At 40.8% G+C, this 21,606-nt stretch overlaps 2 protein-coding genes across 5 annotated transcripts; one reads left to right on the top strand and one right to left on the bottom strand.

Moving 5' to 3' along the window:
* The first annotated feature begins 799 nt into the window (after positions 1-799).
* On the top strand, positions 800-16,615 carry slc1a5 (solute carrier family 1 member 5). Of its 2 annotated transcripts, XR_005707715.1 has the most exons (9): positions 800-1,521; positions 10,753-10,795; positions 10,924-10,992; positions 11,148-11,314; positions 11,500-11,733; positions 11,893-12,087; positions 12,266-12,400; positions 12,618-13,119; positions 13,183-16,615. XR_005707715.1 is itself a non-coding variant. In XM_040130210.1 (8 exons), the coding sequence occupies exons 1-8, from the start codon at positions 989-991 to the stop codon at positions 12,847-12,849; spliced, it is 1,608 nt and encodes a 535-aa protein (XP_039986144.1). In that variant the 5' UTR covers positions 800-988; the 3' UTR covers positions 12,850-16,615. The 2 variants fall into 2 exon arrangements, 1 of the variants encoding a protein (XP_039986144.1); XM_040130210.1 differs by having other exon boundaries at positions 12,618-16,615.
* A 275-nt stretch (positions 16,616-16,890) lies between these two features.
* Positions 16,891-21,249, bottom strand: LOC120791666 (fukutin related protein). 3 transcript variants are annotated; one of them, XM_040130213.1, is made up of 3 exons: positions 19,210-19,600; positions 18,793-18,899; positions 16,891-18,689 (listed from the first exon to the last, which is right to left on the bottom strand). In XM_040130213.1, the coding sequence occupies exon 3, from the start codon at positions 18,684-18,686 to the stop codon at positions 17,178-17,180; it is 1,509 nt and encodes a 502-aa protein (XP_039986147.1). In that variant the 5' UTR covers positions 18,687-18,689; positions 18,793-18,899; positions 19,210-19,600; the 3' UTR covers positions 16,891-17,177. The 3 variants fall into 3 exon arrangements, with proteins under 3 accessions (XP_039986147.1, XP_039986146.1, XP_039986145.1); XM_040130212.1 differs by lacking the exon at positions 19,210-19,600 and adding an exon at positions 21,182-21,249 and having other exon boundaries at positions 16,891-18,899; XM_040130211.1 differs by having other exon boundaries at positions 16,891-18,899.
* Positions 21,250-21,606: the final 357 nt, after the last annotated feature.

Genomic DNA, 21,606 nt, shown 5'->3' with positions numbered 1-21,606 from the left:
TATCTGATTTGGATACTTAATCTCAAGGGAATTTTCATGCAGTTGTGTTACTCACTGCATGATGCAATACTTGTCACTAATTTCAGGTTGGTGAAAACTCATTACTGAGCCCATGGTGATAACTTCTGTATGTGTATATATATATATATATATATATATGTATGTATGTATGTATGTGTGTTTATATATTTATATATATGTACACATTAAAAATACCAATGCAGTGGTAAAACAACATTTGTCAGAGAGTGTCTGTGTCTGTTTCCTCTCACAAGCTTTACTGATAAAATCTGCTACTAAATGGTTCCGTTCGTAAAGCACAACAAGTTTTGCATAATCATCCAACCAGTGGAAGTCTTCACGGATGACGGACATTTTACTAAAAAGAATAGCCTGAAAATCTTCATATAATGAGCAATAAAACATAATATGGACTTTGCCTCTCGTCTAACCTAAATCATACAGCCTATCAAATAAAGCCTTATTCTAATTGTACTGAATCCGCCCACATAGGCCAAAGATCTTTGACTTTTGGTTATATTCTCTCTTCACATAAGGATCGACGCTTTTTATTTTTTATGAGACAAAAATTTAGGTCTGTAACAAACATCAACAGACGAGCTTGTAGCAGTAGTTAAATAAAAAGACACATTTAGAAATGAACGCATTCTAAAATACAATATAGACACAACTGCATGAAAGAAGCATGATTAATAGTGTTTTGCATCGTGTGTTGATGGATTTGACGAAATGTTTAAGAAGTAATTTCCAAGCTAGTCATTTCATACCCGCCCGCTCACGTGTCACGGGGTGGGGCCTGGTTTTTCCGAAAAACCGACCATGCGGACGAGCTTTCATAGGTAGCCAGACAGAAGCCGACAGCTTTGCCAGTGCAGGGAAAAGTCACCGCCGCCGCAGTTAGTGTAATTTTTAGGGCAAGCATTTGTGCTTTTAGGATAAGTTTGGGGCTAACTTTGGGGAGCGCACGATGGCGGAGAAGCTAGATATGGAGGACGGGAAGGTGTCCAACGGCGAGGCGAACCTCGATGAACCCAGCGGGCTGACCAGCCCCGAGGACAGCAGTCCGAAGCCGCTGTCCCAGCGGGTGAAGAGGATAGTGCGGGCCAACTTGCTGGTGATCCTCACCGTGGCCGGGGTCATCGTCGGTGTTTTTATCGGACTCGGTTTGCGCAACGTGGCTCTGACCAGGACCCAGGTCATCTACATAGGCTACCCCGGTGAGCTGCTGATCCGGCTGCTGAAGATGATCATCATACCCCTGGTCGTGTGCAGCCTAGTGTCCGGGGCGGCCAGCATCGACCCCAAAGCCCTGGGCAAACTCGGCGGATGGGCAATGCTGTTCTTCCTCGTCACCACTTTGATCGCCTCCTCCATTGGAGTCGTGATGGCTTTCATCCTAACCCCCGGTTCGGTGACAGTCGGGAAACCCAAGATACAAGGATTGGACGGCGACGTGCCTGCCTCTAAAGAAGTGATAGACTCCTTCTTAGATCTGATCAGGTGAGTTAAGTGAGTTGCTACCTCGTTATGCGAAAACGAGGGAGCAAGTGAAGTGTCAAACTTAGAGTAGTGCTACTTTTTTATTGTTATTTTTTTTTATTTTATTTGTGTTGCTGCAATTAGCACAGGCAGTTGCATCAGCTCGCCCCGTGTACAGAGCGTCAGTTTACACGGACTTTTCAAATCCGAATCGTCATATGCCGTTATTAATTTCTTCTTTTTTTTTTCTTTTCTTTTTGTTTATTTTTTTTTTCCCCCACATTTTGTCTTTACGTGTGATATGAACACATGGGGTCCAGCAACAGCACGTTTGAGACATCTTCCGGGGGGGGGGGGGCAGGGCCGCTTTTTTAAAAATAAATTTTAGCACAGCCGAACTCTTCTAATTTTACCCCGAGGGAGCGCTTTAAGATGATTTATGATTTTCAGTAGATTTTCCTTTGCAGTAAATTGACTACCAGGCTTGTGAAGAAGGCTACAGTATTTGTTGACACTTTTTTTTTTTTAACTAAGCTTAATAAATGTGGTTTAACGGAGCCCTTTTGCTTTGCTTGCAGCCCTAAACTTGTTGACCTTTTTTTTTTGCACTGGGAAGTCACAGTGTATCCTTTCTTCAACACACTGCTCTAAACTTGTCTGCCTGGGAGTCAGTAGCCCACAATATCATATTTTTTTTTGTTTCCATCAATGTGCCATTCATGTGGGCATGTGCGACCTCCTCTACTTTATAATTAAGGGAAGCAAAAGTGCTCCAAATCAGAAGACAAGACTCAAATAGTGACATGTCACAAGCCTATGACAAATTATCCGACAGTTCGTTTTAAGAAACATCTTACACAACCGGTTGCAGGAGGAGAATATTTTTCTCTCTCTTACACCTGCTCTGTTTGACAAGAAACAGCTCGGGGCGAGCTTTTGTACACCTTCCCACAAACAAAGACGCGATGCCGTGGTCTGACACAAAGGATCCAGGGATGTTTCTCCCCGCAGAAGTTAAAAACTGGACTTTGTTTAGTATAAACAAGTAGCCTTTGAGTTGACTGGAAGTGTCTGATGTAATCTGTACCACAATCCATGCTTTATTTGGTTTGCTTGAAAGAGTAGACTTACTGCTTGTCTTAGGATATGATTTGACCTGGTTTTTGTTTTTTTTCAATTGATCACTGTTTCTGGCAGTACTTTAAGACTTTGATAAGAGTACACAGACCAACACTGAAAGATATGAATTAAAACTTGCCTTCATGTTTCACATCAGCATGTGAGTCTCTGTTCAAATGCAATCTTGAAACATTTGGGACCCTTTTGCATAATTATGTCTGGTTATTTTGAACATCTTTTGAGCGCTCAGTGTTGCATTTGATGAATTATGAAGTTGTGTACTACAGAAGCCTGAATTTTCCAGCCCCCAGTCCGTCCTCCTCAGGCAGTGTGACCTAGCCCTGGAAACACCCCCTAAAACACTTCATGCTGCCATGAGCCAGATTAGACACACAGGAATAACAAGGAAAAATGTATCCATTCATAGATTAACATTATTACCCTGATTTTTTTTTTTTTTTAATTTTTTAAATTTTTTTTTATCAGAAGCTGTTACATAACCGCATCTGCAAGCTGCAACACAATGGTCTGTTATACACAACTCAGATGAGGTATTTAACATTTTGTCTGAGTCACGTTCATGTTAAATGCCTGCGATCTCATAATAAAGGCCTTTTATCAAAGAGTAGGTTTACTTCTAGAATTAATGCAACAGTCCAGTTTATTGTTAATGACCCTGACTTCATCATCTCACTGCTTTTCAGATTTATCCACCTCCGTGCTGTTTTAAGGAGAGAAAAAAAAAAAAAAAAATCAGGAAAACAATGTTTATCTCGTGCAGGACACATGCCATTGCCGCACTTTCACACACCACAGATATTTGCACATGATCTTAATCGGACAGCAGGCAAAACTTGCGCCGCTCATTAGAGTGAGCCCTCCCAGTGGGTGTCCTGTTAATTCTGACAACAAAAGACAACTGTGGGACTTTGACTGAAGAGCTGTTCATCAAAGCGTAAAAATAGCAAGGTCATTGTTCGCAGACACGCACTCTGAATCTGTTTAACACTTTTCTGTCATTGTTTATATAACACACACACTTAAAGAAAAAGACCACACACCAGCTTAGGGGTACATGTGATAGCTTTAACTTTGGAGCCACTCCCACACATCCATGTTGACAGGTCTTATCTCCTGCCTTTTGTTTGTTTTCCCGCTTTAAACCATTCATTCTACATTCACAGGTGGCAGCTAATAGTGACTGCTAGTGTCACCTGTGGATTATTGACTATGTGCAGTATTTGCCATGTGCTACGGAAAAGTAGTGACGCTAAATACAAATTGCGTGGCACAAACACTTCTCGGAAGATGTTCACATATTTCCTGCTGTTATCCCAAGTACTTGTGGTATTGGGCAGCTTGGTAGACTGCATTTTGTCCTTTTTTTATTTTTAGTATTTTTGTCATCTTGTCATTCTAAGATCAACATTGGCTGGATATTTTTTGTCCATCATCCATCCATCCATCCATCCATCCATTCATCTGCCCCATCAAGCAAATAGAATCATTATGTCATTACATCCTTAAATGGTAGGTAGGAAACTAAACATTACTGTTCCACATAGACCTGCAAGACGCATTCCCCGCTTGTTGCCAGATCTGGGAGATATAACAAATTACTGGGCAGACATCAGAGCAATTGGCCTCAAACAATCAGAAGCCCATCATACAAGAAAAACGCCCACCTAATGGCGTGTGACAGTACCGTGTGTGCCAGTTGTTGATATACCATATTTACATGGCTCAAAATCCCATGGTCGTCTCAGAGGGCTTTACAATCTGTACAGCATATGATACCTTCTGTCTTGTCCCTCGACTTGGGTAAAAGAAAAACTTAATATAACCTTAAAATAGATAACTGAAAACAGTTTGTCTTTAAAAAGAAAATGGTATTAGTGTTGTAATTAACTTGGCGTGTTTTTTGTGAAAAATAAAAACAGAAGGCCTGGAGGCCTTGTTTGTTTGTTTTTTTTACCCCTCCACCAAGGATGTTATGTTTTCCCCCATGTCTTTGTTTGTTTGTTTGTTTGTAGTTGGTTTATTTGTCAGCAGGATTGTGCAAAAAGTACAGAACCAATTTTGCACTGAACTTGGTGGAGGGACAGGGCATGGGCCAGTGTAGAACCCATTAAATTTTGGGGGCACATCGGGGCACATCTGAATCATTTACATAGAATTTGATTTTTTTTTTTTTTCTCTGAGGTCTGTTGTGTGTAGTATGACATTGGCCTTGGTGGAGGAATGTGCTCTATTGAGTGTCATTCTAATTTTTTTAAATAAAATTGGGTTTTGTACTTATACCAGGAATTGAGTAGTCACAACAAAAAATAAGGAAATGTTATCAACTCTATGTAAATTTAGAGAGATTGCAAATGCAGAGTGCAGGGTGTGGGTGTGCTGGCTCTGTCAAACATCAAGGCCTTAGACACCAAAATATTCCTAAAATATGGCATTGGGACATTGACCAGGCTCCAGTCTTGCAGATTGACTAAATACACCCTTTTGTAGAGGTGTACATATCCAATATGTGCCTGTATCAGTGGATTTGATATCAGAGATAGTGATCTGGGCTCCGTTGGAATTTGGAATCTTTGTTATTATGAAGGGGGGATCTCTGTTTGAAGCAAGGGTTTTGTCAGTAGCAGCCACAATCAAGTGCCAATCGCGTGAGCTGCAGGGATCTCTGCATAGTTATTTGGCATATTTGGCATAATATGCGTGAATTTGACCTGATCGCCAAATTTCGGGATAAAACAGTGCAGGTGAATGTGCACTTTGTCCTTCTGAGTGATAGTCTTGGCAGGTTTGTAGGTGTAGGCCTCTATCAGGATCGCTGAATATGATAGGCCCAGGATCAGGTGGTGCATGGTGTAGTCTGATGGGAAAAGGTGTGCATCGTTCGACCCTCACGTCTGGCTGGTGTCTGTTGAATTCACGGAGTTATTTCTCTTGTCTTCCTCGCGTTGTCCGTCCTTGCGTTGTCCGTCCTCGCGTTGTCCAGGTTGACAGCTGAGTAAATTTGTTTGCTCAGGGACTTTTCCTGCAGTGGCTGGCGTGAATCCATGTTGCTCTCTCAGCGACCTTCACAGCAGTGTGCGTTGTCAGGAGCACCTTGAATGGACCTCGCCAGCGTTTGGAGTGCCAGTGTTTCCTTCTTAGGTCCTTTATCACTATCCAGTAGCCAGGCTGGAAATCATGGAGTGATATGGAGGCTGGTAGTGGAAGGGCTGATTTCACCTGCTGCGTTATGTGTTGCGCAAACCATACATGATAGACAAAACTTCTGCGCATGGACTGAAAAACCTTTGGTGAACCAGTGTTGAGTTATGGAGTCCAACATTCCCCCTTTTGACACATGGTCCAACCCATGTGTCAATTTTGCAAAGTGAGGAAAGAAATGTTGAGGCAGACACATAAAAAAATGCCACACATAAAAAAAATGCCTCTTTATGTGTGGCATCGCAGCGTCTCCACAACGTCTTTTCTTGTGGTGTGGCAAACGACTGTATTGCTGTAAGGGAGCTGGGAATACTGTAGACACTGGAGTTGTTACAAACAAAGGATCAAGGATAGTGGGTTGGAGTGCAGCTCTCTTTGCAGCGGCATCAGGTCTTGCGTTTCCTTGTCATGATGGAGAATGCATGCACAACACCAAATGCATATCTACAGTCAGTCTAGATAGTTACAATCTTGTTGCTTGCCAGTTCGCATGCTTCTGTCAATGCTATTAGTTCTGCTGCTTGTGCAGAATAGTGAGAGGGGTGTGGACCTGAGACAAGAGTTTCATGATTAGTGACAACAGCAAATCCAACTCTGTTGTGACCAGGTTGTGGGTCGCATGAAGCAGATCCATCTACAAAAACAACCAGATCAGGGTTAGTTAATGGTGTTTCTTAAAACATTGCATCTTTTGACGGTGATATTAGGCATTTCTAAAAGCACGGTGTTGTATCATAGCCACCGTGCTGTGGAGAGGTGAGAGGTTTTTTGTTCAAGTAAAATCATGGTGACAGCATGTGGAACCAGGAGAGTTACATCAGAGTAGCCCACTATGTCTTTAGAGGCCATCACTGCATTTTCAGCAGCAGCCACAGCTCTGAGACATCTTGGGAGGCCTGCAGCCACGGGATCCACTTTTGAAGAAAAATAAGCTACAGGGCGTAGTTTATTTCCGTGATCCTGTAACAAAACAGAAGTCATACATCCTTTTTCATCTACCGTTTGAGTGAAAGGCCTGGTAGGGTCAGGTAGACCCAAAGTTGGGGCGGTCTGTAACGCAAGCTTTAGTTCAGTGAAAGATTGTTCCGCTTCAAGAGTCCATGTGATCTTGTCTTGTGATTGTATACCTTTGCCATGAATTAGGGAGTCGCGTGGAGTTTCAAGAATGGCATAGTTTGAAATGAATTGTCTACAATAAGAGCACATGCCAAGAAATGACACTACTTTACTACTCTTTTTGATGAAAGAGTTTTCCCTTCAGAAGTAATGACATGATGTAAGAAAACAACCTTTTCCTGGACAAATTGAAGATTAGATAAGCTGGCTTTGTGACCACTATTAGCCAGATGTTTCAAGAGTTTTACTGTGTTGGCTTCACACTGCTCTTTGGTTGAACTGCAGATCATAAGGTCATCAACATACTGTAACAAGGCAGTGCCTGAAGAGAGAACAAGAAATTCAAGACTTTGTCTGAGAGCCTCATTGTAAATGGTGGGACTTTCATAGTAGGCTTGGCAAAGGCAGGTGAATATGTAGCCTTGCCCATTGAAGTTGAAAGCAAACCAGAATTGACTTTCTGGATGAACTGGAAAACTAAAGAAAGCATTCGAAAGGTCCACGACTGAAAATAATTTTGCATTAGGTGGGACCTGAGACAAAGAGGGTATAAGGATTTGGGACATTTGGGGCTCTGGGTTGGACTGCTGAATTTACTGCTTGCAGATCCTGAACAAAATACCATTTTGTGTTGGTTGATCTTTATCTCTGGTTTTCTTGACAGGGAACAAAGTTGTGCGCACTGGAGAATCATTACAGGGAACAGTTACTCCTGCTGTTTTAAGAGACTCAAAGACCGGTGTTATGCCATTGATGGCTTCTTGTTTGAGTGGAAATTGAGCCTTGCAAGGTCTAAAGTCTGATTTTGGAGTGATGACAGTGGGTTCACAGTTTTTGATGAGGCAAACATCATACTTACTGACAGCCCACAGTGTCTTAGGGACCTCATGTAGGGTTGTATTAGCTGTGGCTTGTTCTTTGGACAAAAAAGAAAAAGATTTAGAACTGCTATTAGGTACCAGCTGGATTGTTCCTTGAGTGTGCACAACAGATGTTAAACTCTTAGAGTAGCACTACAGTGTTGGTGGGGAAAAAAAAAAATAGATCGATCAGATGCTTTTTGCCAATCAGTGGCGCGCTGACATGATTTCATAAATGGGCCCAAATCTTCCCAGTTATTTAATGTGTGTTTTGCAAGTGTGATGTGTGAGACCAAATGGTCCATGGTATACACATCACATTGAGCTGGTGTGAGAGAGACTGATATAGCGCATTTATGTTGCGTCCAATAAATTTGAGTCAGTGTGAGTTTATCGAATCCCTCTCTCAACCAACGTTCCTCATATGGCTCATCAGGTCCTGGTGACACATGAGAAGTGCAATGCAGACCCTCTGGTCCCATAAAATCTGTTGCAGCTGTTAAAACTATTTTCTAGCTTCTGTAACAAGCTCAGAAGAGTCTGTTACTGGTTGCAATTTCCATTGATATGCATACTACAGGTTTGGGGTGTGGTGAACAAAAGAGAATGAGGAATTTGGTTCCAGTTCGGATAGTATGTAAACTTTGACACCTCCTAGGTTGAGATCAAACAAAGGCCTAATTTACACACACACATCAAGTCTCTGCCCATCAGGTTAATGGGACAGACTGTAGAGAGCAAGAATGCATGTTTGAAGCTTTTATTTGACCCGTCTGCACATTTGAGTGGGACAGTAATGTTTTCTCTAATTGTTTCACCTGATGAACCAACAGTGTACACATAATCTTCACTCTGTTTTGTTTTTGTAGTGAGTTCTAAAGCTTTTATCAAAGAATGTGTGGCTCCTGAGTCGACTAAGAATATAACATTTTTTTCTGTAATGGTTAATGTTAAAAAAAATTATAATTATATATAATTTCAAATATTTTTTTACAGAGTCTCTTTTTCCTTCTCATTTCTTGTTCTTTATGTTTTAGTTTTACTTCTACCAGTAATATGTTTTTTAAACTGAGGTATCCCTCTATTGGTAATCCAAACTCAGCTGTCCAGACATTTAAATATTTTCCACTTTTAGCCCCACATTTCATTCTCATGATATCCACAATCGGACCCTCCGGAGATCCTGTCTCAACAGAGCCTTTACGCCCGATTCCGGCTGTGGAGGTCGTGCTCGACAATTACAGTACAGACGTCTCTGTAAGGACTGCTTCGTCCTTGCTACAAGCAGTAAAAAGCACTCAAAGTTTTTATACTTTGACCCCTGAGTCCTTGACTCAGACAAGATTGTGGATAACATAAAAATGAAAATATTATGCCAAATTAAATCCTAAATTTAAAAGAAAGAGAATTAAAATGTTAATATTTCAATGCTCACCGGATGAATTTTGCTGAATTATGTTCATGGAATCCCAGCGGCAACGATCTGGAGCGTTTGCGGTCAGTCCTCCCTTCTCAGAAGAAGATTTGAGGTTGGAGGCTGGAAAACTTTTTTTTCTTCTAGGATGGCCTCACTGTCTGCGTTCCGCCCCAGGCGATCACTCGAGGGATCCCACTTCTTACACCAAATTGTTATGGAAATTTCTCTGCTGCTGGTGAAGAATGAAATAGAGACTTCTGCTGGCCAACAAGGTTTTTATTTTCTTTGCAAAGGAAAGGTCAATCAACACACAACTGGTCAAAATGAAGAAAGAAGCATGGGGAGAACTAAGCATTTATACCTGAGGAAACGCCCTATACCCAAGGGTGTGTTTTCACACCCTTTTTGGGGGTGCCGTATGGGGCCTTGTATGTAGATGTAAAATAAAGCATGATATCTGATAACTCGGTAGAAAGTGGAAGGTTCGGTATCTTGAGTAGTTGAAACACAAAGAGATTGAATTACTATTACTGTACCAGCAAACTGAAAAGATCAGATTGTACTAGCCAAATAAAAAGTTCAAGTAATACAAATACATTTTAATATCCAAAGGAAGTTGAACATTTTGGTCTGAAAGCCCGAAGGCCTTTTCGTCTTTTTGTTATGGCAGAATTCAGCCTGTGATCCAGTTGCTTGCTGCCCTGTTACACAGTCACATGATGTTTAATCCTGATGCACTATAGTTCCCATGAAAGGGAATGAATGGTTGGAAAGAGCTTGTGAAGTTAATGCCTAATTACTCTAAATCCATTGCAGACAGCTGAGAACAGGGGTATCGAGGACACATACTAGGTTTCATGAGTTCTTGGGAGATTTAATATGCAGTTGGACTTATGTACCAATGCGTTCGTGTAAGTGTATGTATGTACTTGTCAGTGGAGAAAAACACCACAGCAATTAGAAATGGGGGCTCAGAGGAAAAAGGGGGATTAATAAATAAATTCTCTAAGCTATTTCCACTGTTGAACCATCACTGATGTCCAGAAGGCATTGCTGCTCTCCCTGTAGGAACACTGGTGATAGAGCTCTCTAAAATAGAAGTAACTAATATATTTTTAAAAAAAGTTAGATGTAGTATGATGCATAGTTATTTTTTAGTTTATTTAAATTCTCCTATGTGGTGTGCAGCTAAAGGCTAACTCAAAAGAGGCCAGTTTACAGCTTTACAGTGTGTTTGCCTTGTAGCAAATGTGTCCTCTCTCTGGGTTCCCATTCATATAAGTGGTCAGGGTTGTTTTATGCAGTTGTGTGTGTGCAGATGGCAAAAGAGCCAAAGAAGGCATAAGCACTTGTAATGTGTTCTACTCTTCAGCTCCTAAACATGTAATTCCTTTCTTTCCAGTCACAGCAATGTCTCTTTCATTGGATATTGCCAAGCCATCTGGTACATACTGAGCAAAGGAATTGAAAGTACTGTTTAATTACCTTTTTTTGTTTGTTTGTTTGTTTTGTTTTGCACAGAAACATCTTTCCTTCCAATCTGGTGTCTGCTGCCTTTCAGTCAGTGAGTATTGGATCTTGAGTCTATATTTTTACATGATTATGATTTGAAATTGTATAAAGGAAATATTTAGATGTGCTGACTGAGTTTAATAAACTAACTAAATCTGTATAACTTTCTTTCCCATCCAGTATTCAACCAGCTACAAGCTGATTACAAAGAACGGCACAGATGGAAACCCCAACCTCACAGTGGAGAAGGTGAGCAAAGCAATTGGCATAGTTGTCCACATAAAATAGACCACAAACACACTACATAACATAAAGCGCTATCTTCTTGTGTCCCTGTAATGACAACTGGTGTGGATCTGTGTGTCCTCATTGTGTTTTTCATATGCATGTGTGCATGTCTCTAGGTGCCCTTTGGAAAGGACCAGGATGGCATGAATATTCTTGGTCTGGTAGTGTTTGCCATTGTGTTTGGTGTGGCTTTAAGGAAGCTGGAAGAGGAAGGAGAGATCCTCATCAAGTTCTTTAACTCCTTCAACGAGGCCACCATGGTGCTGGTCTCCTGGATCATGTGGTAAGGAAGACCTACATGTTTCTGGATTAGGAGAGATTAGCATAAAATCGGTATGAAGCTCTCTGTTGAATACCACTGAATATGAGAGGCATTTTTTTGCAATGTGTTCCAGAGCCATAATCTACGGCGTTGTACTGTCCCTTTCGTCTCTCTCTCTCTTGCCTGCACTTCCTGTCTCTCTTCAGGTATGCCCCTCTGGGTATCATGTTCCTTGTAGCTGGCAAGATCGTTGAGATGGAGGACGTTGGCACACTGTTCGCCAGTCTGGGAAAATATATAGCCTGCTGTATCATCGGACATGCCATCCACGGCCTTCTTGTGCTGCCCGCCATCTACTTCATCATTACAAGGAAGAACCCATACACCTTCCTCTGGGGGATATTCACAGCCCTGGCAACAGCCTTCGGAACAAGCTCCAGGTTTAAAAAATCATAACTTTTTACTTCTCTGACTGTCCAGCTCATATACTGAGTTCTTCTGTTCTACTGCACATACACACCCTCCTCTCCTCCCAAACACACATGCACATACCTTTCACCTTCATACACTCACACATCCCCCTATTTCTTGTTTTTTAGCTCGGCCACCCTGCCCCTGATGATGAAGTGTGTCGAGGAAAATAACGGCGTATCCAAGCACATTAGCCGTTTTATTCTGCCCATCGGAGCAACAGTCAACATGGACGGAGCTGCTCTCTTCCAGTGTGTGGCTGCAGTTTTCATCGCTCAGCTGAACAACTCTTCCCTTAACTTCATCCAAGTCATAACCATCCTGTAAGTCCTAAACCACTGAAACATGTCCACAGTTACATAACTGGACTAAATAATATGTCAGATTGTATAATTACCTCACTTATTAGGTACTTGAATACATAGTTGGTATACAATAATATATACAGTTTAATGTTTGTGAAAATGCAGGGTAACATTTTATCTGCTCTGTTTGTGTTAGTGTGACAGCTACAGCATCCAGTGTTGGAGCAGCAGGTATACCTGCCGGTGGTGTGTTGACCCTAGCTATCATCCTGGAGGCAGTAGGACTGCCCACCAATGACATCTCTCTAATCCTGGCCGTTGACTGGCTTGTGTGAGTACCCAACCTTGAGTATTTTATGTGGACGTAGAGCAGGACAGCCATTCGTACCATTCTCCAAATAATTGAATCTGAACATACAGTGCTCCCTGACTTACAGTATGCGCTTCCACATTTTCTTTCCGCACATAATGCCTAAATTGTTTTGTTAGACAGTTTGTTAAATATCAAAATATTGAAATTGTATGTCATCCACTCTGTCCTCCTTTAGTGACCGTACCTGCACAGTGCTGAATGTAGAGGGCGATGCATTCGGAGCTGGGCTCTTGCAGTTCTTTGTTGACCGTACATCCAAACAAGAGGAAGGAGCAGAGCTGAGCGAGGTCAGGCTGGAGGGGGACCCATCAACTGCTGCGCCCGAGCACTCGCCTCTCATTGAGAAGGGGGGTGGGAGGGACAGTGCAAAGACAGCACTGTCCAGTGAAAAAGAGTCTGTCATGTAAACCAGTTGCTGACAGCATCAAGAAAGAACCCTCTTCTCTTATTTGACACTCCTTCAAGCTGAAATCTGAAGGTCAAGCCCCCTTTTTCTTTTTTTTTTTTTTTTTCTTTTTTTTTCCTGCCCTGCACAGAAAACCCTCTGTCCTCAACATTTTTCAGTATGGTACATTGGTCTTGCTGCTATTTTGACTCAAATTGATGTTGCATTTGGTCAGTCCTAGTCAATTTTAAAGTCAGAATTTTATCATGTAACAAGTGCGTATCTACCAGTTGTTCATCAGTCATTTGTGAATTTATAATGTGACCAATATATACGTCCACTGGGATGTCAAGAGGCTAAACCAGTGACCCACTGCAAGATGTAGTAAGTAACGCCAGATCTAATGTGACATTTCTTATATTTGTAACATTCATTTATGATGTTGAAATGGAAGTTACATGGATTCCTTTACCTATTGGTAATTGGTATTGAACCTGCATTTAGCAAACCACTGGTATTCACCTTTTTGATCACAACGTACTGGCGGAAAACATGAAAATTTCTGACTTTAAAAGTTGACTGAATTAGCAAGACAGTTTTCATATTCTCCATCTGGAATTCATTACCTACAAAATGTTTTTATTAAGGTCAGCATTTAAAGAATGTGTGGGTGTGTGTGCGCACGCACGTGTGCATGTATGTGTCAGATTTCAATCTTCCCATACAGGAAAATAACCAATAAGAATCAAATATATTGTAAACTGTATCATTATATGCTTCAAATATAAACATACATTGTCTATTTTATTATACATGATTATGGCCACTTTCATGCAGACTTCAACTAATGTGTATATATATTATTTGTTCAGTGTAACTGTATTGTACACTAATTTAACTACAGGCCATATAGTCTGCATGGATATGGCTGATAATGTATGATAAAATGCACAAAAATTTGATGTTTGTAGTTTTGAGTTAGGGCTGAAGGCTTTTATTAATCTCTTATTGTGTCTTTGGTTATGCCAGGTCAATGGTTCTCTTATATACAATTAATTTCTCATGGAGAGAAAAAGCAATACACCTGTAAAACCTGTACTCGAGATTATATTTATATTCTGGACCCACATTCTTAAGAAAATAAAATCCTCAATAACGTCCTGAAGCTGAATGCAGGAACTTTTTCTCAATGGCTCACAATATGTCAACATGCATGGACACATACAGATTGACCTGCCTCCTCAGATGGACATCAGTGCAATGGCAGGCAACATAACCTCAGGTTTACCTTTTGCTTGAAGACTGTCCTAGGACTGCTCCTTAATACCTTGAGACCAAAAATTACACCGACTCAGCAAACAGGAAGGAGGCTGTTGAACTCCTGATGACACTGAATGACATTTCGAGGGAGATGTGCTTTTTTTTTTTTTTTTATACAGGCCCACATCTTACCCATGCTGTCGCTCTGTGTAGGTCTCGGCAGCTTAACAAGGCACAAATGGGTTTTAAAGAACAGTGTGTGACAAGAATGACTATTGACTGATGTTGTGAAAGATGTGATGTGACTACATTTGGTTTTTGAGTAACAAAATCCCTTCCACTACAAGTATGTCTCTACATTGTCATAGTGGCAGCAGTGGAATGTCGGTTAGTTTTGACTGATGAGACCTCAACAGGTGAGGTATTTAAATGAAAGGATAAAATATGTCTCAGCTTAAACCGATTTATGTTTTGGCTGTAAGGGCCATGAACATGGAATACTACTTATATGGGCTTTAGGCCTCTTTGTATGTTTGATAATTATTTGTTATAATTCATATTTATTTCTCTAATCAAACTCCAAAGAATTTTTAGCCAATGTTTTGACATGTTCATTACTCTAAAATGGCTTTTTTGCCAGCTTCAAGTCCTCTTAAAATAACCGGTTGGCGGTCTTTTATTTTTATTTTATTTTTTTTTTCTTCTCGATGTTCATTTTTCCTTGGTCTTATTTTCAACTTGCGGGCAAGAGTCTAGACTGTGTGTGTACAAGGTGCTTCCATTTGGTGATTTCTCTTTTTGCAGTTTGGCAGTGGGCATATAAGAAAGTTCAAGACCTGAGACTTTGGAGTATGTGTGGTGTTGCAGTGAGGAGTTGTATTTGTTGCACCCCAGAGTGATACTAGTTTCAATTGAATAACCATAAACTTGCACTATTAAATGTTCATCTCTTCCATCCATATCATCTTTAAGTGTTTAGAACTATACCAGATGACTAGGGTATATGTGACTAATGTTATATACAAAGTTAATGAGGAATATAATTTCAGTGGGTATTTTTATCATCTTTATATTGTACTAGTTTTGCAGTGTTTTCCGTAACAGTCATCTATGAAATCATTGCAGGCCTGAGTTCTCATTATCTCTGAAGTCTTATGTGTCATGAGTACTAAAAAGCATTGCCTTAGAACAGCTGTTGTGCTCCAGCTTCTACTTTATGCTGTTTTGGTGCAGGGTTGTAAAGATGTTATCATTCCAAGATATTTCACCATATGGATGTCTCTGATTTGTGTGTCTGATTTAATCTGTGTGTGTGTGTGTGTGTGTGTGTGTGTGTGTGTGCGCGTGGATGGTACTTGGATGGTAGTTGTAATGATTTTATCATGGTGGGGCTGTATTGAAGAAGTTTCCCAGTTACAATCTGAATGTATAGGTTTTAAACAATAGAGGGTTTTTTTTTTTAATTATTAGGCTCTGTATTTTAATTACTTAATTACCTTACTCACTGCAGTGACTAGTAGCAAACACTGCATTCACCAAGTTGAAAAACAATACATGGCTACATGAGAACTCCGTAACTGTACTACTGTCAGTCACCTCCAGATGCCACTCTGCGGTAGACAGACATATTTAAGACATATTTAAAATGCAGAGATCCTTTGTTTTTACATTCAAAAATAACCACACATAGCCTCTCAGTGGGACAGATGTATGTCTAATTACCAGGCCGTATATGAACAGTGTTGCTTATCCATTGGAAAGTAAGAATGTAAACATACTTTGAGAAATTCATTAACTTCATAATCAACAGGTGAAAGGCAGCTATTGTCAAATTCAGTAACTTCTGCTTGAGTAGGGTGTGACGAACAAGCAAGCTGCATTCCTGTGATGTGACATTCCTGTTTGTACAGTCAGTGCTGTTGACAATAGGCTGAACCAGTGCAAAGAAAGTTGGGAAGGCCATAGAATAATTAGATGTGCTGTGCCACCTAGTGTTCAAGAAGAAGTGCAGCAGCTACAGTACATTTTCTGTTTTTACAACGGATTTGCCAACAGTCTACAAAACAAATAAATAAAATAAAGACATGAAAACTGTTCCAATTCCTTTATTTTACCAGGACATGAAATGGAGTGACACCTTGATACATCACACACAAGTAAGAACACTACAGGAAGAGCTGTTTTTTTTTCTTTTTTTCTCCTTCCCTTTTAAAATGTTTTGAGTAATCTACCAACTTCAAATTCCATATCAGTCAATACATAATGGGTGCTCAGTAGTAACATACATAACTGAGCATAGAGGTAATACTCATTTACAAATTCAGTCATAGTTTGATGTTTTAAAGCCTGATAGAGCAACATTTCATCCTCACCATATGCAAATAATAACAGGATGAACTTCATGTCACCACTCTGAAAATTACTCACCACACTATAGTTGTCTGTGATCAAATGGCATCTCTATACATAATGTTCATTCATTAACTGTGCAAAACTGAAGATTGAAAGAATCAATAAATGTATAAAACACCTGTTAGGCCAAAGCCACTTATTTAATAATTCTGTACAATACCCTAAATCCTGCTTAAGATACTGTCAAGTGAAACTTTTAACAGGAAACCAAAATCAATTTAATTTAAAAGTATTTATCATCTTTACAGCAGTCATTTATTCTTTACTGTACAACACATACAGATTTAGTACACCATGTAGTAAACCCAATCTCTCTTAAAGGTATGCCTGATGTCAATGCACTAGTGTATTTAGTGGATTTAATTTTTTCAAGCGTTCATGCCCTTCTCACCACTCAATAAAAAAATAAAAAGGCCGTCCAACATTAGACTTAACAGCTAAATACTGATCATAGGCAGATTTGACCACAAATGTGATTATACTGTTTACTGCTGATATAGTTTTGGTAAAATGAACAGCAAATGCAGTCATTTTGGCACCATATTAGTTTCCAAGTAACATCTTTTAGGCTGTTTTTCAAAAAAAAAAATTAAATAAATAAATAAATTTGAGTTTCCTCTTTTGTTATGTAAACAAATACAGTACCACATAAAAGGGCTTGTGAGTCTCTATTATCTCTCATAATTTGCTTCTCTCCAGCCTCTTTTTTGAAGGGTTGGGGTACTGGGGGTTCTCAATCACCCCCTCTCCAAACTTGAGCTCCAAGAAGGCTCGGTGGTTGTTGGGGCCGTAGGCAGTGATGCCAGCGAAGGGCATGGGCACAAGTGGCTGCAGGAAGTGCTCTGGGAACTCCACGTCCTGTTTGTGCTCTGTCCACGTGTCCTTTGTCATGACGCCATTACGGGGATAGAATGGCCACAGGTCGACATGCAGGTGGTTGGCCTCGCTGTACTGTACTCTGTAGAAGTCTCCTTCCACTGCACGCTCCCAGACGTAGCCATTAGCATCCACAAGAGAGCCTGAGTCCAAGTTCTTCAAGTGATCACAGTTGGGTATATCCTCCAGGTAGATGCCCAAGTCAACATCGTAATCCCATGGGATGATGTCTTGATGGCGGACAGCACCCAGCAGAGTCCCCCCCTCTAGCCAGTAGCGAACACCCGAGCTCTCCAGGATATTGATAACATACTTGGTGGTTTCCCTGAGTGCTCGCAGACAGCAGGGAGGTGTCCAGCGATCCAGATAAAGGTAGTCTGGAGTGTCATCCTGCACAGTGCCAAAGCAGCGAGGTGTCTCTTTACTGCAGCCATACCATTGTTCCTTCCCATCAGGCAGCAGGAGATGCTTCAAACCAAAGCTCCTCATGAGCTTCCCGGTGGCCTCCTTCAGTCGAGTGTCAGCCTTCCACTGATTGTGAGCGGAGTTGAAGAGAGGCCGGTGGTTTGCAGAGAAACAGGGGCTCTCCAGCAGCTTGACTTTCCAGCCTCTCAAGGCAGTCTGAATGAAAAGCGAGGAGAAGAGGGGCCGCCCCAGAGGGACAGACAGGTTAAAAAGATCCTCAGTGCGAATGAGGACAACTGCATCTCCTTTTAAACCCGTACACACACTCCCGCTGCTCCCAGATGCAGCTGGTGAGTAGGTGGCTGTCCACTCTCTGAGGTTCACCCGCAGGTGGAGACACTGCACAGCAGATCGAGCCAGCACTGGTGCAGCTACCAGCCTCACAGGCCCCCCACCCTCACCTTCCAACTCCCTGATCAGCCTCTCGATAGCCCGAGGTTGCTCCAACTCCACCCCATCAGGCACCAGCAGAACAAACTCTGTCTGGACGTGGAACTCTGGCCTGTGAGCTTGCGGAGGTTGGTCCGGGCTGGGGGAGAGCACTAGAAGCCGAGCCCCCTCTGGAAGCACCAGTGGAGGGTATGGAGACGTGTCAGCCACAGCCAGGAAGGGAAGCTCAGGTCTCTGGCGAAGGAAGGAATTAGCCACGTCCCCAACATAATTCTCAAAGTTTTCAAACTCCCGAAGAAGAACAGTCACATGTGGGCCACGATTGTGTCCCTCTACTCCGACCACTCCAGGTTCCCCTCCAGCTCCTGCAAGTAACCCTAAGCTTCCCCCAAGAGCAGAGGCTGGTAGGACAGCCCTCCTTGTACCTCTACCAAGTTCCTTTCTCTTCTCCATCATTTGCTGCTGGGCCCGGGACACATAGTAGAGAATGAGAAGGTTGAGGATGATGGCGCCAGTTAACAGGCCCTGGCAGAAACTGATACGCATGGCAACTAATGTTTACCTTCTACTTTCTCTCAGGAGTTTAATTTAAGTTTCAATGAAGAAATCCAGTAGTAGGTCTTAGGTCCCCATTACTCTAATAGTAGAGCAATGAGAGTTGAGGACAACCTGTGAAAGACAGAAAAAATTTATTATGATGCAGCAATTGTGTTTGGCTTTTAATATCACAGGCTTATTCGGTATGTACAAAGCTGTGTAAAGATACTTTGACTGTATAATGCAATTTCATGCTACTTTAAAATGTCACAGAGGACAATGGAGACTACTTTGATTCAAACAGCTAGCCATAATCAGTTACTTTAAATTTAAAAGTAGGGCAGCCATAGCTCCATGCAATGGTTCCTTTTATAAATAAAATGTGTCTAACTCATTACCAATCAATAAAAGCAGGCTGGTAAAAATCATGGCCCCAGCTCACCTTACTCTGGTTGCATCTATTTCATTCTTTACAAGACAATCATTTGCAGGACGCAGCCCATTACATCATGCCATCACATCAGAAGCTTCAGAAACGTTAAGCCCACTAGCCTGTACTGTATTCGGTTTTCATGGTGGTCCATGTCAGCCAGCTGTGGCAGCAAAGGAGCAAACCGGGCTGAATCGGTAGCAAAAAAAGCACAGATAATGATCTGCATTGTTAGCTAATATCTTGAGGGCGGTGGTCGAAATCGAGTCTCCAACATTTAAAGAGGAGATCCCACAAGTTAGCTCACACAAACGGCATCAAAAGATTTCATTTCTACGCAGTTTGACACAGGCACGAATGCCGACTGTGCGGATTTACAGATATCATGCTCGCCGTCTGTGTCGCCCGCAGCAACAGCAGAAAGGCTTCCGGCTCGAATCCTTCAGAATAAAGCTCCATCTCCAACTCAGACCTGTCAACAATACACTGTACAGTATTCTTATTTTCATTGTCCACTGAACATCTCTCTCTCTCTCTCTCTGTGTAACTGCTTTTACACAAATTATATGAAAAACATATCATGAAGGCTTTGCATTTATTGTGCCAGAGTGATTTATGTATTTCATGTACTGTATCTGCGTTTTGTGTCTGTTCTTCTGCTTTGCATCTTTCAGTTAGTGTCTCATTGTCTTATTTAGCCCTTATTTCTATTAACATTAATATTCCCCATGTCATTGCTTTGTAATTCTTATAATATGTGCCTCTGTGTGTCATGTTTTAAATAAAACCTAAAAACTAATTCAGTATAAATTAGTAAAAATAATTTAGTATAAATAAATCTAAAACTAATTTAGTATAAAATAGTTTTTATAATTATTTAGTAAAATTGTTCTAAATTATGTTTTGTACTAACAGTATAATACTCTTCTATCAATTTTGCTCTGCATGCTTGTTAATGACCTCCATAACTTTGTACTTTTAATCTTACACTGTCATATCCTGTTTGTATATGGACTTTGTAACATCCAGGGACTACGGATGAAAAATAGCCTCTTGGCTAACTCTGGCTCATTTACAGAAATGTTTATTCATTTGCAAAGTCCCTATTAAATAAACCAATAAAATAAAATAAATACAAATATATTCAAAAATATATGTAAAAAATATATCAGAAATAGGTGATAAAATCTCACACTTGTACATACTGGCAATAATATCAAGTGGATGTATGCCTATTTTATTTTAAACTACCTATAAATGTCTACCTATAAATGTCTTGTGTTTTTACTTTATAGCGCAGGGATGCTAAGGGACCCAATGCTGAAATCTTCAACCAGCATCTGTACCCCTGATTCTCTACTTTGCACCTAGCAATATTTAATTTGTTATGCATTATGTAATTTTAATATACACATATGTATGTATGTATGTCTGGTTTATTCTATTGTATTATTGTAGTAATCCCACCTGGTTAAAAAAAGGACAAAAATATTACCATGTGTTAATAATGTGTCTGCAAGCATAGTCTTTTTTGGTTGCAGGTGTTTGCTTTCCAAAATGCAAATGTTCCAGATTTTGCAAAATTATGTAGAAGATAAAGATTTTTCCTGTATCAACAGCAACAGATTAATGCATTCTCTGTGCGCTTAGATGGTGATTTATTATTTTGAAGTTACTTCACTCACTTAATAGGTACCGTGATATTGATGTCAAGGTTGTAAAAATGCTTCTGAATAATTAATTCTTTGTTTAAGTCCACTTGACTAGAGATCTGCACAAAACTGTGATTTTGGCATGCCCACATGGGGGATCTGGCACATTTTCCCCCCCTACAGATTTTCTGTATGTGCAGAAGCCAGTCACCAGCCAACAGCGACCCTTCATACAGCTGCTGTGCCTAACAAAATCGTGGTCGACCTGTATTGTGGATATTTTTGAAATGAAAGTCCAAACCGGAAACAAAGTTGTGGAAAATTTTACCTACCTTCACTGTCCTCGAACATCCCTGCTCACAAAATGGCAGGAAATGAACTCCCCGAGCGACATATTCATTGTGTATTACAGAAAACACGGTCCTTTATTTGTGACCCGCACCGGGCATTTCCAGCAAACACAAGGAGCAGGAAACAGATCCGTGATATACAAAATAAGAGTCGCAAACAAAATTTTAGCACTTGTTTTGAGTGATAGACATTTAATTGCCATATTTTGACGTTACTTTAGCAAATGTGGCCAAGTAAGAATGTATGTTAGATAGGGCACATTGGTAACAAAACAAGCCAGGATGCTACAGATATGCAGCTGGCTTGGGTTTTATCGTGAAGGTGTGAAAGCGGAAGTGTAGTATTTTACCAACTGAATAGTAATTTTGCTCCGTGCGTGTGAGAAAAGGAAGAAAGGAGGGTGGCT

This window comes from Xiphias gladius, chromosome 7 (genome assembly GCF_016859285.1).
Source record: "Xiphias gladius isolate SHS-SW01 ecotype Sanya breed wild chromosome 7, ASM1685928v1, whole genome shotgun sequence".
NCBI lineage: Eukaryota > Metazoa > Chordata > Actinopteri > Istiophoriformes > Xiphiidae > Xiphias > Xiphias gladius.
This window is presented reverse-complemented; position numbering and strand designations above follow the sequence as displayed.

What these genes read in the sequence shown, in the direction of transcription:
- slc1a5 (XM_040130210.1), top strand. Translation starts at nt 989, where the DNA reads ATGGCGGAGAAGCTAGATATGGAGGACGGGAAGGTGTCCAACGGCGAG. An exon ending in TGTCTGCTGCCTTTCAGTCA is followed by an intron (nt 10,796 to 10,923) that starts GTGAGTATTGGA and finishes TTTCCCATCCAG; the next exon opens with TATTCAACCAGCTACAAGCT. An exon ending in CTGGCCGTTGACTGGCTTGT is followed by an intron (nt 12,401 to 12,617) that starts GTGAGTACCCAA and finishes GTCCTCCTTTAG; the next exon opens with TGACCGTACCTGCACAGTGC.
- LOC120791666 (XM_040130212.1), bottom strand. Translation starts at nt 18,776, where the DNA reads ATGCGTATCAGTTTCTGCCAGGGCCTGTTAACTGGCGCCATCATCCTC.